Source organism: Salminus brasiliensis, chromosome 2, assembly GCF_030463535.1.
Source record: "Salminus brasiliensis chromosome 2, fSalBra1.hap2, whole genome shotgun sequence".
NCBI lineage: Eukaryota > Metazoa > Chordata > Actinopteri > Characiformes > Bryconidae > Salminus > Salminus brasiliensis.
The window spans coordinates 34,464,104-34,479,037 of NC_132879.1; the positions used below are offsets into that span (position 1 = coordinate 34,464,104).

At 40.0% G+C, this 14,934-nt stretch overlaps 1 protein-coding gene across 3 annotated transcripts in view; it reads right to left on the reverse strand.

Moving 5' to 3' along the window:
* Positions 1 to 1,402: 1,402 nt before the first annotated feature.
* Positions 1,403 to 14,934, reverse strand: part of ptn (pleiotrophin) — a 71,694-nt gene continuing 58,162 nt past the window's right edge. For all 3 annotated transcript variants that reach the window (XM_072672440.1, XM_072672439.1, XM_072672441.1), the window contains 2 exons: positions 14,238 to 14,390; positions 1,403 to 1,995 (listed from right to left, as the gene is read on the reverse strand). In XM_072672440.1, coding sequence (XP_072528541.1) covers positions 1,940 to 1,995; positions 14,238 to 14,390 — 209 coding nt within the window. In that variant the 3' untranslated portion in view covers positions 1,403 to 1,939. The remainder of the gene's footprint in view (positions 1,996 to 14,237; positions 14,391 to 14,934) is intronic.

The window sequence follows — 14,934 nt, forward strand, 5'->3', positions numbered from 1 at the left end:
AGTTCTCTCTTTCCAGCAGTTAAAGCAGTGTTCGCTCAGTTCTTACATACAACACCTCAGCTTTCTGTTTATTCCAGGTGTCCACCAGTTTAAATGTTCTTAGAAATCCTTTAGAAATCCTCTGATTTGAAGTTTTTTGAACACATGCAAGTGTTCTTCCATGCCCACACTATTGCAAACTAACTCTGGCAGATGGTACAGGTGATACAGCTGGCCTGTTGTTAGAACACAGTATGAGTTTACTACCCTTTCTGAATCTCTGTGTTAATTTCAAGCCATGCCGTCTACTATACCTTACATTGGTCTTCATATGAATTTCATTTTAAGTAGTAATGGCAGAATACTGACTGGAGCACTGTAAGGTTATGAGAAGTTGAGCTTGTTGAGTGCTGGTATGCATCCAGGATTTAACTGTATCTTTTCATGATGGCTTAACTCGATAGTTTTTGTTAAGGGCAGACTGAAATTTTATGTTTTCACTTTTAACAACTGTAAAGTCTCAAATAGAAACCGGATGCTCCTGGATGTAAAAAAGGTGAGTTGGGAGTCAAAAAGTTGCATAAAATGCCTAAAGAGGATAGTTAGTGGCCTAGACATTAAAGTTGGTAAAAAAAAATAATAATAATAATACAAGGCAGGCTAGAGTTGAGAACCAGAAGGAGCTAACACACCTAGGCTAACAAAACAAAAAGGGGACCCAAGGTAGGCAAAACTAGCACCCCTCTCAGAGCAGTACTGGCACTATCCCACAAGGAGAGTGCACAACAAACAGTGTTATATAACCCAGATTAGATTGTAAACAGGTGGCTGTAATTAGTGGTCCGATGGGGAACATTTAGGAAGCTGTTTCTGATTGGTGGGCTGGTGACCTGTGACTGTGGTGTGTGTATATATATATATATATATATATATATATATATATATATATATATATATATATTTTTTTTTTTTTTTTTTTTTTTTTCCTGTATAGGTAATAGGTTTCTTTATTTTTATATGATTAAAAAAATCATAATCTGGTCTTTACTCTGACTTAACTGCTAAATGTTTTGGTCTTGATTCAGACTCAATGTGCCCCAGTCTGCTCTAGCAGTCTTGACCACAACACACAATACTAGCACCATCAGGTGTGCTCTTAATTATTTGAAATGTGCACCTGCAGCTACACAGAGCATTTATAGGTTTAAACTGATACCCTTGGTGCAAAGCCATATATAGAGTTTCTGGTCAGCAGTGGTCAGAAATTCACCAATGATGAATGAGGCTGATATATTGTGCAGTAAAACAGATGATCTACAATTTGTCCAGTGAGTGGACAGAATTGTAGAATAATGAACAATATAGATCAATGGATAACACTGCACCAGAGTACAAGAAGAAGAGTAAAGACTGAAACGGATGGTGAATTGCAAAGCCGTCTTTATTTCCTGTGGATCTGAGAAACAGGGAGCAGTAACATCACTAACTTCCATAAAGTGTTTCCACATGTAATACACAGTCTACTTTTGGGAATACCTTCTATAGAACTTAGGGATTCATGTCTAAATGTACACGGTTGCCTTTCGCAAGCAACTGCTCAGTCATCCAACTTTAACATGAAAAAGTCACTTTAACAACTTTAACAGGTCACGTCTGTCCAAATGTTAAAGGGCAGTTCAGTATCTGTTGAGGACAGGATTTAGTACGATTTTCTTTTCATTATTTTATACGTAATATTAAAAGACCTACACATAAGAATCTACAAAAGAGCTACACGTCGCCTACGAAAAGGAGAGGAAGACACATGTTCTCTTCTTAACTCTCCCTTCATGCAACTTAAGCCATTTAAGGCATTTAGCCACCTCTGTCTTCTCCATCTGAGAGCTGAGAGATACGGGCAGTCATGAGGAAGGGGGTTCAGGTGGGTCAGGGGAGGGTGTGTTTTCTCTTCTCTGAACCTCTACTCCGACGGGGCTTGCTCTTTCTTCTTCCCGTCCCGCTTCGGCTTCCGTGAGTCTGCAGGGGACACACAGCACCGCATCAGTCACCAACAAACACACAAGCACAATGAGATGCTGGCACGGTGCCAGAGGCAGGTCAGAAAGGATGGGGCTGGCTTTTTCCCTCGGTGGTCGGCCCCTGGCTCCCAGCGCCGGATCGCTTTAAAGAATGTAATCTCTCTCCACGCCTCGGCTCAGTGGATTGTAGCGAGAGCACTGGCTCTGCTTCCTCTCAATGATGCTTGGTATAGGTCCACTTATGTGTAAGGGGGTAAGAGAGAGAGAGAAAAAGAGAGGGAGAGAGAGCGAAAGAGAGTGAGTACAGTCTTTAATTAAAAAAAAGGATTTGGCACCTGTTGCTCCTACAATATATATTGCGCAGTAAATGTCAGTTGTAATCAACACCTGTTCTCCTCGTTTTTTTGTCTTTTGCAGGTTTCCACTTGCCACTAATTTAAGGAGGTTATTCAGCTGATCACTGATGTAATTGGAAGCTTTACTCTTTCAGGACACACAGAAAGATTTCAGAAACCCAATATTAGATTAGATCCCTAATAAATCTTGACTTGGATGCACGAAAGGTTCTCTAGGTTCATCTACGGCACAGGTGCTTGAGTACTGGTCCTGGTGAAGACTCCATCTACGATAGTTGTATTTGTCTTCTCCATAAATTCAAGCATTACTATACATGTCATCACCTGAATTTAGGAAGGAAATCCTTTAAGGAAATCATCCATTCTGGAGTATTTAACTCTGTTTAAAACAGAGAGACAGAAACAAAGCAAACTAAAGTGACCAGCATAACCAAAAGCCAGCTATTCTGTCCATTCCCCTGACAATATGTTGTCCATTTTTCATTCTGGCTCTGATCAGTCATTATCCAAACCTTGGTAGATGTGCAAGTTTGGTTCCCTTGAACTATTATGTTAAAAATGGAGGGAAATTAGTAACTTTAATATTAAGTAACTTTAATATTAAAATTCTTACCAATGCAATTAAACAATAATAAATAAATGTACAGCGGGGGAAAAAGTATTTAGTCAGTCACCAATTGTGCAAGTTCTCCCACTTAGAAAGATAAGAGAGGCATGTAATTGGCATCATAGGTAGACCTCAACTATGAGAGACAAAATGAGAAAGAAAAAATCTGAAAATCACATTGTCTAATTTTTAAAGAATTTATTTGCAAATAATGGTGGAAAATAAGTATTTGGTCAATAACAAAAGTTCATCTCAATACTTTGTTATATGTCCTTTGTTGGCAATGACAGAGGTCAAACGTTTTCTGTAAGTCTTTACAAGGTTGGCACACATCGTTGCTGGTATGTTGGCCCATTCCTCCATGCAGATCTCCTCTAGAGCAGTGATGTTTTGGGGCTGTCAGCGGGCAACACGGACCTTCAACTCCCTCTAAAGGTTTTCTATGGGGTTGAGATCTGGAGATTGGCTAGGCCACTCCAGGACCTTGAAATTCTTCTTACGAAGCCACTCCTTTGTTGCCCTGGCAGTGTGCTTGGGATCATTGTCATGCTGAAAGACCCAGCCACGTTTCATCTTCAATGCCTTTGCTGATGGAAGGAGGTTTGCACTCAAAATCTCATGATACATGGCCCCATTCATTCTTTGATGTTGCCACCCCCATGCTTCACAGTTTGTGTTCTTTGGATGCAACTCAGCATTCACTCTCCTCCAAACACAACGAGTTGTGTTTGTACCAAACAGTTCTACTTTGGTTTCATCTGACTATAAGACATTCTCCCAATACTTTTCCGGAACATCCAAATGCTCTCTAGCAAACTTCAGACGCGCCCTTGCTTGTTTGTAGGTGACCAAATACTTATTTTCCACCATTATTTGTAAATAAATTTTTTAAACATCAGACAATGTTTCCGATTTTTTTTTCTCATTTTGTCTCTCATAGTTGAGGTCTACCTATGATGTCAATTACAGGCCTCTCTCATTTTTTTAAGTGGGAGAACTTGCACAATTGGTGACTGACTAAATACTTTTTTTCCCCACTGTATATGCAGAGCATAATTATTATTTTCTTGCAAATGGCATTAGCACATGTTTGTTACATGCCTGAGGAAAACCTGTTTTGAAAAACTGCTCTCTGGACTGAGGTGTTTACTTCAGTAAATACACTGACCTCCTGTCAGTCACTTTATGAGGCTCTTCTTAACAGCCCATTACACCTCCCCACACATCTCCTCAACACCCCCTTACGCCATCCCATCTCTGTCTGTATGTCTAGAAAAACAGCAGAATAGGGTAACTGCCCTTCAAAACATGCTTTGCTGCCAAGAAACTTGCTAAAACAAGACACTGGAGGTCCTTTTCCAAGTGGAAAAAAATAAACATTACAAGCAAAAAACTGGAAAAGTAGGGCTTGAACAGGTATGTAAACGCTGTAAATCTGTGTAATGTGCTGAAGTAACACAGGGAGTGACTGATAAACTCCCTGTGAACTATCAGGCAGCAAATACACTCAACTATTCTCCTAGCAGCTAATCGCTATGAGCTGAATTCTAAATCACGAAGGTGGTACGCTATGACTGACTGGCTCTAGCAGTCATATCACTCAGGTAGGTGAATAAGAGAGTGGCCAGGTAAGTGTTTTACTTGATTTAAACCATTCATTCTGGCATTTCTTGAATGGTGTGGGAAATAGCAATTCACCAGTATCACTCACATATAACTTATTACATAAACCCTGTAGTACTGAAACTGTGTCTGTCCCCTGTATAGTCTGCAATCGTAGACATTCGAAAATCAATTTTAACAAATTTAAACCTGATTAGAATCGACATTAGCGTTTCGTGTTTTTTGCGTACTAGCAACTCCCGCATTAAGTTTGGGCTGTTAAACGTATGATCTCTAGCACCTAAAGCAGTCATTGTCAATGACATTTTTACTGAAAACAACCTCTTTTTTTCAACCTTCAACCTTTTTTTTTCTTAATTCATTTTTTTTATTGTTATTTTTATTCCTATTTTCTTCCTCTCAACCCAAGGGAAGCTTGGACCCAGATCTCTGTAAAGCTGCTTTGTGACAACATCACTGTAAAAAGCGCTACATAAATATAAATAAAATAAATATGTGCTACATAAAAATTAATTGAATATAATTGAATTGAACGTCTGTAATTTCACCATCCAGAAGCTACATTTTGTAGTGGAAAGCAGCGTGAAATGCCAACACCACTGCACCCCTCAGACAAGGGAGTTTGGTGCTTGCTCTGTCCAAACACTACTGTACCAAGAAGAACAAAATGATTGGGTGACATGATTAGACTCTCTCTGAAAAAAATATTTATGATGCTTGCTTTGGGTTCATGGATGGAAATGGAAGACTGAGTTCAAAGAGTTAAAAATGGCATAAAAATCAAAACAACAGATAAATGTGTTTTTACAAATGTTTGGCCTAAGCAGAGACTCAGTACAGGTTCAGGACACTAACCCTATGTAATGGCAGATTGGCTGCTCTTTAGAGTCATTGTTGGTATTTACAAACTAAAAAGGCTTGGGAAATGTGTAAATGCGATGATGCCAAGCTCTCTTGGTTTAGCTATGGCAGAGGTGTTGAGTGCTGTCTATGCAGAGGTTTCTCCATCATCTTTGGAATATTCGGTCCGTATACAGAGCTAATGCACACACATCCTATCCAGCACACACCCTCCTGTTACCGGTGTGGGTAATGGCCCTGTCCTCCACTTTGTGTGCTTGTTTTCATTAGTTTGCCTGTTTCCTTCGCTCTGCAGTCAGCAAATTGCTGGGGAGCAGTGGGGAGTGAGAGTGCTGCTGAGGCATTTCATTTAGCATTTTCTGTTTGGGCTGCTTTAATATATATTCATTATCAGAACTACACGGCTCTCTGGATGAGGTAGGGTACACACACAAACACACACACACACACACACACACACACAGGCAGATGGTCTCCTCAGACACCCTTTCACGGTCTGGACAGCTCCAGTAGTTTTCTTTATTAAAGAAACTGTTTCTGAAATGATATGAACCGAATGACATTGGCAGCCCCCACTGGCAGTAAAGTGGGGACCGGCTTTGGGGATCTAGGCACTGAGGCTGTTTCTCATAATGTTTAATTTGCGCGTCTCTGTGCCATGTGAATTATTGAGAACAGTCTCTGGCCTCTGAGCTGCTCAGACCCCTCCACTCCTCCATCCGCCCGTTCTTCCAGCCCACAAAGCCCATGACGGACTTCGCCTCCGGCCTGCCATACCCATCGAGAATCATCCTCATGAAACCCGTTATGAGGAGTGGGACAGGCCAGGTGAGATAGCATGTGTGAGCGAGTGTTTGTGTGTGTGTTTGATTCCGTATTTGTTTACCTGTTTACCATAGCTTTGCACACTTCACCGGCCTGTCTCCCAAAAGCGTCTCTGCTTATCTCCCCATACAGACAGCGACCACCGCACACACACACTCTACAGTACATTACACTACACTATAGTACACTACTGCATTTGTGCTTGTGTGTATATGTATGGAAGTACTTGCAAAGTCTAAATGGTGAAAAAAATGGTGAGATTCTTTTCAATACATAAATAAATAAATAAATAAATAAATAAACAAATTAGCTGTTTTCTGAGTCAGGGTTATTTTGTCACAAAACTATAAAAAGGCCCATAGCAGACAGGACTGTCGCATTTACTTTTAAAATAATAGAGACTGCAAATATTTGGCCACCATTGCACAAAATCAACTGGAAATCAAATTTCTTTTTCTCACCTATGTGTTCAACAGGAAGTTGATAGGAATGCCTAAACTTTTGCATGTCATTGTATATCTGCATGTTCAGCCTTCAGCTGCCTAGACCTGCCCATTTCCACTGAAGTGTTTAATTCCAGGGAATAAAAAAGAGGCTAAGAAGTGGTCATCTGTCCATCATGTGTGTGTGTGTATGGGGGGGGGGCTATGTACTGTTATTGGTTACTCTCAACCCACAACCCCATGCCCCTGGAGCTTTGCGGCACAAACAGTGCCCGTTGCACCATCATGCACCGAGTCCAGGAAGCAATGATGTAAAAACCTTTTGTTTGTGTAAGGGGCATAAGATACATATGGGATGTGGCATAAAAAGTCTCAGTGAAAAACAAATACAACAGTGGATTTAGGCTGCAACAGCCCAGATTTGGGTTCAAACTAGTGGTTTAGGGTTAAGGTTCATGTGTGTGGAGATGTCTGTGCTGTGTGTTCAGGAGGACGTACAGCTTTGGAAAACAATTCTGGAGCACAATATAAGCCCCAGTATCAGAGAGTTGGGTCTCCAGCAAGTCCAGCAGAACAACAACCTAAAGCATGCTTCAAAAAGACCAGCAATGAGTCCAGATGTAAATATTAGAGAACCTCTGTGGAAAGGCACCAAGGAAATCTGAGAGACCTGAAGTTGGTAAAAGAAGAGTGGTCCAGAATTCCAGTATAGAGGTGTAGAGGTATAGAGGTATAGAGGTCATTATTGCTTACAGAAAGTGATAGAATTTAGTTGTTGTTTTCAAAGCGTGTGCTCCCAAATATTAAGTTGAGGGTGCCAATAATTTTGTCCAGTCCAATTCTCAGATTCTGTGTGGAATGATATCAGATTTGACTTCTTTTCCTCAACTGTTTTGTGTTGTTCCACTGCAAACAAATGAAAAAAAAACATGTGTATCCCAAAAGCATTTATAACCGCAACAATATCTATTTTCCACTGCTATTAGAATTCCCCATCATCCCTCTCTGCTGGCATGCTGAAAATTCCATGGCTGGATATGGCTATTGTAACTTCGATATCCTGAGGAAAATAAGTCGGATAAACCCCACTCCCTGCTGAAACACACACACCTATACACACACACATGCACATACCCATACACACACCTATATATTACATAGACACATCTTAGAAAACAACAGAAAACAGGGGAAATGCAGTGTTCTTTTTTTACCATTTAAGTACTTTATCCTGATTAGTCTTCTAACAGTGGCCTAAGAAATCAGTGCTCTTTCCATATTTCAAGAGAGCCTGCATTTCTTTTTTTTCTTGTCTGATCATTATGAAAGTCCAGGTGTTGTATTTGCAATGCAGTGAGCTATAAAAAGTTGCCAGACAGCACGTAGGAGGTTGTTGGCTTTCATTTTATGTAGAACTGAGTTGCAGTTTTTTTCAGAAACTCTCCTTCCCTAACTAGGTTTAAGATTTACTTTTTGATCACACACCAACCATGTAACAGTGTATCTGCTTCTGTTTTTAATCTAGTGCTTAAACTTGAACTGGAAGTGGACACATTTCTTTACACTTAAATTAGCATATCTTGCTTGTAGGCTCCAAAGTCTCCCTTTATGGTTTTGAAACCTGTGTAAAGAACGGGCTTTACACATGCATTTCTGGACAGGCTGAGATTATGCTTAGCCTCACTGCTCTAATTGCTTCTTTGTAAGCATTAGTTCTACACAGCTACAGCCATTGAAAGTCCTCACAAATGTATATATAAATGTATATGTGTGTGCATTAGAGATGCTGCGAAGAGAAAATATGAATTTGATGCAAATATCGATTATTTCACATGTACATATCTACCGACACCATGCTGATACACGTATGTGTACCCTCTGTTGCTGTCTGAGTGTTTTTCTGAGGTTCCTGTGTTTCTCCTAGGAACTTCACTGTATATATTAAAGAGACAGCACGTCTCCTCGTCATCCATCCTAACCCTTTTCTCTTGTGGGTGGCTCAGCTGTGGTTCTGTATGCCCACTTGGTGCTTGCTCCATCTGAGTTTGCAACATTTCATATCTCTGCTCTACAATTAGTGGGACTCAGTGTAAATCTCATTGAAACGTGTGTTTACAGCCTCTAACAGAGCACTTTGCTGGTTTTAATGGCAAACTCAGAGTGAGCACTTGGTCAACAGTCATTTTAATGCATTAACTGAAGGAATCATGTTTGATGCCAAAGCTCCAGACTAGCACATTTCTCAGTTTGAACAGAGCAAGGAGTGTGATTATGTTTTCAATTAAACTTCACTGAGTAGCCATCAGAGTAGCTGGTAATTCAAAATCAGCGACATAAGCATCAATTGCTTTCTTCTGCTCTAGCAAGGTTTGAAATATCCAACAAAGTAAGGCCCATATACAGAACCGTCACTCAAAAGGTTGTCACTCAACAAAGTATGTGGACTAAAGTTGTAGAGACATTTTAGTGGAGTATGACTCAGGTTTCATCATGTCCGTTTAATTAGAGAATGATGAAGAAGGATGAAAGATGTGTGTAATCATTGTGTAGGTTAATATTTATTTAGTTAGTTGTTGATTGACTGACTGAATGATTGACAGGCTGACTGATTTATTGGAGATCCCCATGTTGAACTGAAATCAGATTTCAGTCAGTCAGTATGTGACTTTCTGCCAGTTTGTCTAGACATATAATTTCATAGATTTGCGTGATCTGGTCCTACCGCTATGGTGGTCTCAAGTTAATCAGGTCTGTCAGTATATTTACTGAGCTTCAGATTAGATAGAATCAAAGAAAACAGACAGCAAAGAAAGCTTCAGTAAAGTATTCAGACACACTCGAGCAAGCAGAGTTTATGGTGAATTTTGAGGTTGTGTCTTAAGTGGAGTGAGTTTAAAATGCAAGAATTGACAAAACATTTCCAATTGAATAAAAAAGGAAACCTACACACATTTAGAAAATATTGGTTCTCTATTGTGTGCTTGGAAGTCTAAAGGATCAAATATACTGCATGTCTGAACTCTCTTGTGCCCGAGAAGCACATACTGCACTCTGTCTGCTTCCCCCTCTCTCTGAATGCATATACACTGTCAGAGGGGACGTGTGTGCGCCTGTATATGTACTGTTTGCTTGTGTATGTGTTGGCAAAAGTCTGTGCACCCCAGGTCAAATAGCTGGAAGAGAAAATACTGTTAAGTACACATCCTGCACAGAGAACACATTTCTGCACTATATAATACTTGTAGTAGTGAGGACAGTTCTTAGAGAGCTTTATAATTTGCAATGTGGAACTATGTTAAAGTAAAACTCAAAAACGTAATGTAATATCTGTGGTCCTCATGCTGCATTTGAGGCACTTTTTCCAGACATTTATCTATTTTCTGCTGTTTTTAAGCGTCCTCCAAACCTACCCAATTTCACTGTACTTGCGCAAAGGCAAAGATATTCTATTCTATTATATCCATGTGGAGAAATACACTCCTGCCACACCTGGTCCATTTTTCACTGCAGTGTTTTAAAGTAACTGGGAGCTGAATGATGAGGGCTGGATTATAAGTTATTAAACACTATAAAATGGTCATTTAAAAATCTATTAAATAAACAGTTCACTAAAAACAAAGTGATTTTACTATAGTATAAGGTATCAGCTCTTCTTACCTAAATTTGGTGGCTGTATTATTTAGAGAAACATGAATAGATCTGTATTTGCCAATCCTCAGCATTAAGGTACCCGGATTGAACTGGACTGGGACATCCTTAATTAGAACTGGCCATATGTCATGTGATAGTGTATGCAACAAATATAGACAGAGGTCCACAGACACACACACACACAGGACTTACTCATTTGACAGGATTTGACTTTATTGAACAGTCAAAGCCGCTCAGATAATTACTGTGCTTTAAGAGCTGTGGAATTCTTTCAGCTCTCCAAATAATTATAATAATCAGAGAGTGAGTGTTAAGGGGATGATAGAGAATGGAGGCAGAGAGAGAGATAAAGGAGAGGGAGAGACAGAGAAATGTCAGCACCATCTAAAGTGTTTCATTCTAAAAGAAGTGAGGGACTGCTTACTGATGCAGAGGCTAAAAGAAATAACCTCTCTAGTCTTTAAATGGCAGAATCTCCAGCAAAAAGCAATTACCTCCCACACTCTCTCACACACACACACTCTATCTCTCTTTTCCCTGGCCATGTCTCGGTCTTCTAGACACATGCGTTTTTGATTGACAATTGGCAGCTAGCAGGGCGCGCATCTGTGGTCATTTTTTTTTTTTTTTTTGGTCAGAAAAGTTAAGTCAGCAGGCTCTTGAAGACATGTCAGCACCACGGACAGCACAGGCGACCATTCGTTGGAATCGTCTCAGCACCGTGGACAGCACTCAGGCTTCGTTCAGATTCTCAGTAATGGAAGAAAGTGGTGCATGAAAGAAAGGTTGCAGTGATTTAATTGCAGTTATCTACTAAATCTATCTATCTATCTATCTATCTATCTACACATGTGGACAAAATTTTGGTACCCCTCGGTTAATGAAAGAAAAACCCACAATGGTCACAGAAATAACTTGAATCTGACAAAAGTAATAATAAATAAAAATGCTATTAAATTTAACCAATGAAATTCAGACATTGCTTTTTAGGTCAGGGCTCATAGAAGGCCACTTCAGAATGGTCTAATGTTTTCCTCTTAGCCATTCTTGGGTGTTTTTAGCTGTGCGTTTTTGGTCATTATCCTGTTGCAAGACCCATGACCTGCGACTGAGACTGGGATTTCATTGTACCCTGCACAGATTCAAGACACCCGGTGCCAGATGCAGCAAAGCAGCCCCAGAACATAACAGAGCCTCCTCCATGTTTCACAGTAGGGACAGTGTTCTTTTCTTAATATGCTTAATTTTTCCTTCTGTGAACATAGAGCTGATATGCCTTGGCAAAAAGGTACATTTTGTCTCATCTGTCCATAGGACATTCTCTCAGAAGCTTTGGGGTTTGTCAACATGTACTTTCGCAAATTTCAGTCTGGCTTTTTTATGATTAGTTTTTAACAATGGTGTCCTCCTTGGTCATCTCACATGAAGTCCACTTTGGCTCAAACAACAACGGATGGTGCGATCTGACACTGATGTTCATTGAGCTTGAAGTTCACCTTTAATCTCTTTAGAAGTTTTTCTGGGCTCTTTTGTTACCACTCGCATTATCTGTCTCTTTGATTTGTGAATTTTCCTCCTTTGGCCACGTCCAGGGAGGTTGGCTACAGTCCCATGGATCTTAAATTTCTGAATAATATGTGCAACTGTAGTCACAGGAACATCGAGCTGCTTAGGGATGGTCTTATAACCTTTACATTTAACATGCTTGTCTATAATTTTTTTTCTAATCTCCTGAGACAACTCTTTCCTTCGCTTCCTTTGGTCCATGTTGAGTGAGGTACACACCATGTCACCAAACAGCACTGTGACTACCTGTAGCCCTATATATAGGCCCACTGACTGATTTCAAGATTGTAGACACCTGTGATGCTAATTAGTTGACACACCTTGATTTAACATGTCCCTTTGTCACATTGTTCTCAAGGGTACCATCATTTTTGTCCAGGCCTGTTTAATTAGTTTACTTTTTAAAATAATTCTGTTGAAGCATGGTTCAAAATCAATGTCAGATTTTCATTTGTTCATTTTCATGGAATTTATATTTATTATTACTCTTGTCAGATTAAAGTTATTTCTGTGACCATTTTTCTTTCATTAACCAAGGGGTACCAACAATTTTGTCCACGTGTGTATATGAACACACACACACTACATGTCCAAATGTTTGTGGACACTCCTTCTTGTCTAGTACTTGTACAGAATGCACCATGCCAAATACCAACCATGGCCCTCTCAAGACTTGATTTTAGAGGAAACAATGAATGAGCAGGTCTCCCAAAACCTTTTGATCTTATTTGAGAAATTAAAAAACAGTATAACCTTTTCTGTGTGTGCACATGCATGTGTGTGTTTTCATTTGCCACTTTGTGGGGACTGACTCAGAAAACAAACAGTTTATGCAACTTTCATCAAACAGCAAAGTAAAAGAGCCTAATGCCTTCCTTTTCTTTACTGAGTTCAAGGCTTTGGTTAAGCTTCACCACTCCCAATGTATCTGTTCTACAATCAGCTATAATCTCTGGAAGTCTTCACAAATGTGTATATGTGTTTGTGTGTTCAGCTCTTTGTGGTGACTAAATGTTCCATTCCTCTTTTCATTGCTTTTTTAACCGAAATTGCAGTTTTTAAACTGAAAAGCCAAGTTCGTCTCCTCGTCATCCATCCTAACCCTTTTCTCTTGTGGGTGGCTCAGCCGTGGTTCTATATGCCCACTTGGTGCTTGCTCCATCTGAGTTTGCAACATTTCATATCTCTGCCCTACAATTAGTGGGACTCAGTGTAAATCTCATTGAAACGTGTGTTTACAGTCTCTAACAGAGCACTTTGCTGGTTTTAATGGCAAACTCAGAGTGAGCACTTGGTCAACTGTCATTTTAATGCATTAACCGAAGGAATCATGTTTGATGCCAAATCTCAGTTTGAACGGAGCAAGGAGTGTGATTATGTTCTCAATTAAACTTCACTGAGTAGCCATCAGAGTAGCTGGTAATTTAAAATCAGCGACATAAGCACCAATTGCTTTCTTCTGCTCTAGCAAGGTTTGAAATATCCAACACCAAAAGAAAGGCCCTGTAAAAGTGCTGTCAACTGCGCACCCTGCTCCTTTTAAATGATTTTGAGAGCTGGCTAAATGCAGATTTTTGTTAAAGAGAATACTCCCAGGACTCACATAAATGAGTTTGCATATATACGTTGCTACAATGTTGTATAGCTCTAGTAGGGCTATGTTGTAGAAATGGCACTGGGATATGATGTAACGTGACTTTTAAAGACCCTACTTTCACCTGGTTACTTCTGGGGACTAGTATCTAGTAAGATTTTAGCCACATGTGTTTAATCAAATACACCTCCAGTTAGTCAGACTGAAATCCGATTGCTGTGTGAAACAAAATATACAAATTTGATAGTTGCGCTGCAGCTATTACTGGTGTTTCAGTTGTGCTGGGAGGAGTTTTGGTTGTTGAATGCGTCTTGGAGAGAGGGGTGTGTTTACATTGCTATAACGTGGCTGAAATGCATCTCAGACCACCCCCCGAAGTGGTTTGAGTGATAGGATTTGTATCTTGGGTGTGTTTACACTTGCATTTTTATCTGGATTGGCCTAATCCAGATTAAATCCTGATACTTAAGACAGTGAACAGGTATAACGCATCAGTACACACAGTAAATATGTCATCAAATATTGGTTTGAAATATCCTGAACTATCTTAGCCAACTTAAGCATGCCCTGATTCTTGATAAAACTACGATTATCAGCTGAGGTGGATAGAATTATTATATTCATCATTCATTCATTAATTCGTGCTGAGACTCATTCCTAATGAGAGTGGGTTTGTGAGTGTGTGTGTGTGTGTGTCTGTATGTTTGACATTACCCTGTTGCTTGGTTTTGCCGCAGGGTTTGGTTGCACTGACAGTGTTGGGGCAGTTAGCATCCATGAGGGCACGCTTCAGCACACCAGTCCGGTTCTTCATCCCTGTGGCAACATCACACTCACCCCATGCCTGGAAGTCATACTTACACTCACCTGCATTGGGAACAACAGCATACATCAAGGGGGTCCTAGAAAGTCAAACTGTATTGACCTTGGCATAGTTTAATAATATTCAGTACATGAAACAGATATAGTGTGAACCTCCAACACTGTCGCTCAGATGACACAACGAGAGGACAGCAACGCTATCCAGTAAGGTTTGGGAATAATTACAGTGGTTTTTGTTACAGTGCTCAAATTATGCTATAAAATGCAGGTTCTGTGAGCTTTGCTGGTGCCTTAAACCAACCAAAAAAAAAGCAGAGCTCAGGCAAACAGGGTTGTTTTCACCCCAACCAAAGTCAAATACTCACTATTTATACATCCAAAAACAACTAATAATACTGAATCAATGCATTCCACTCTGCTACAGTTCAGCTCTCAGACTGCAGGTGAAGCACTTTTGAAATAACAGCGCAGTCATTCAGTCTGTCAGCACAGGAGCAGAGTTTTTACATCAGGTCATGGAGTGTAAGACATGCTAGTTCTGGATAAGCTGGATGTAAAACCAGCTTTGATTCATGCAGTTTTGGCACAT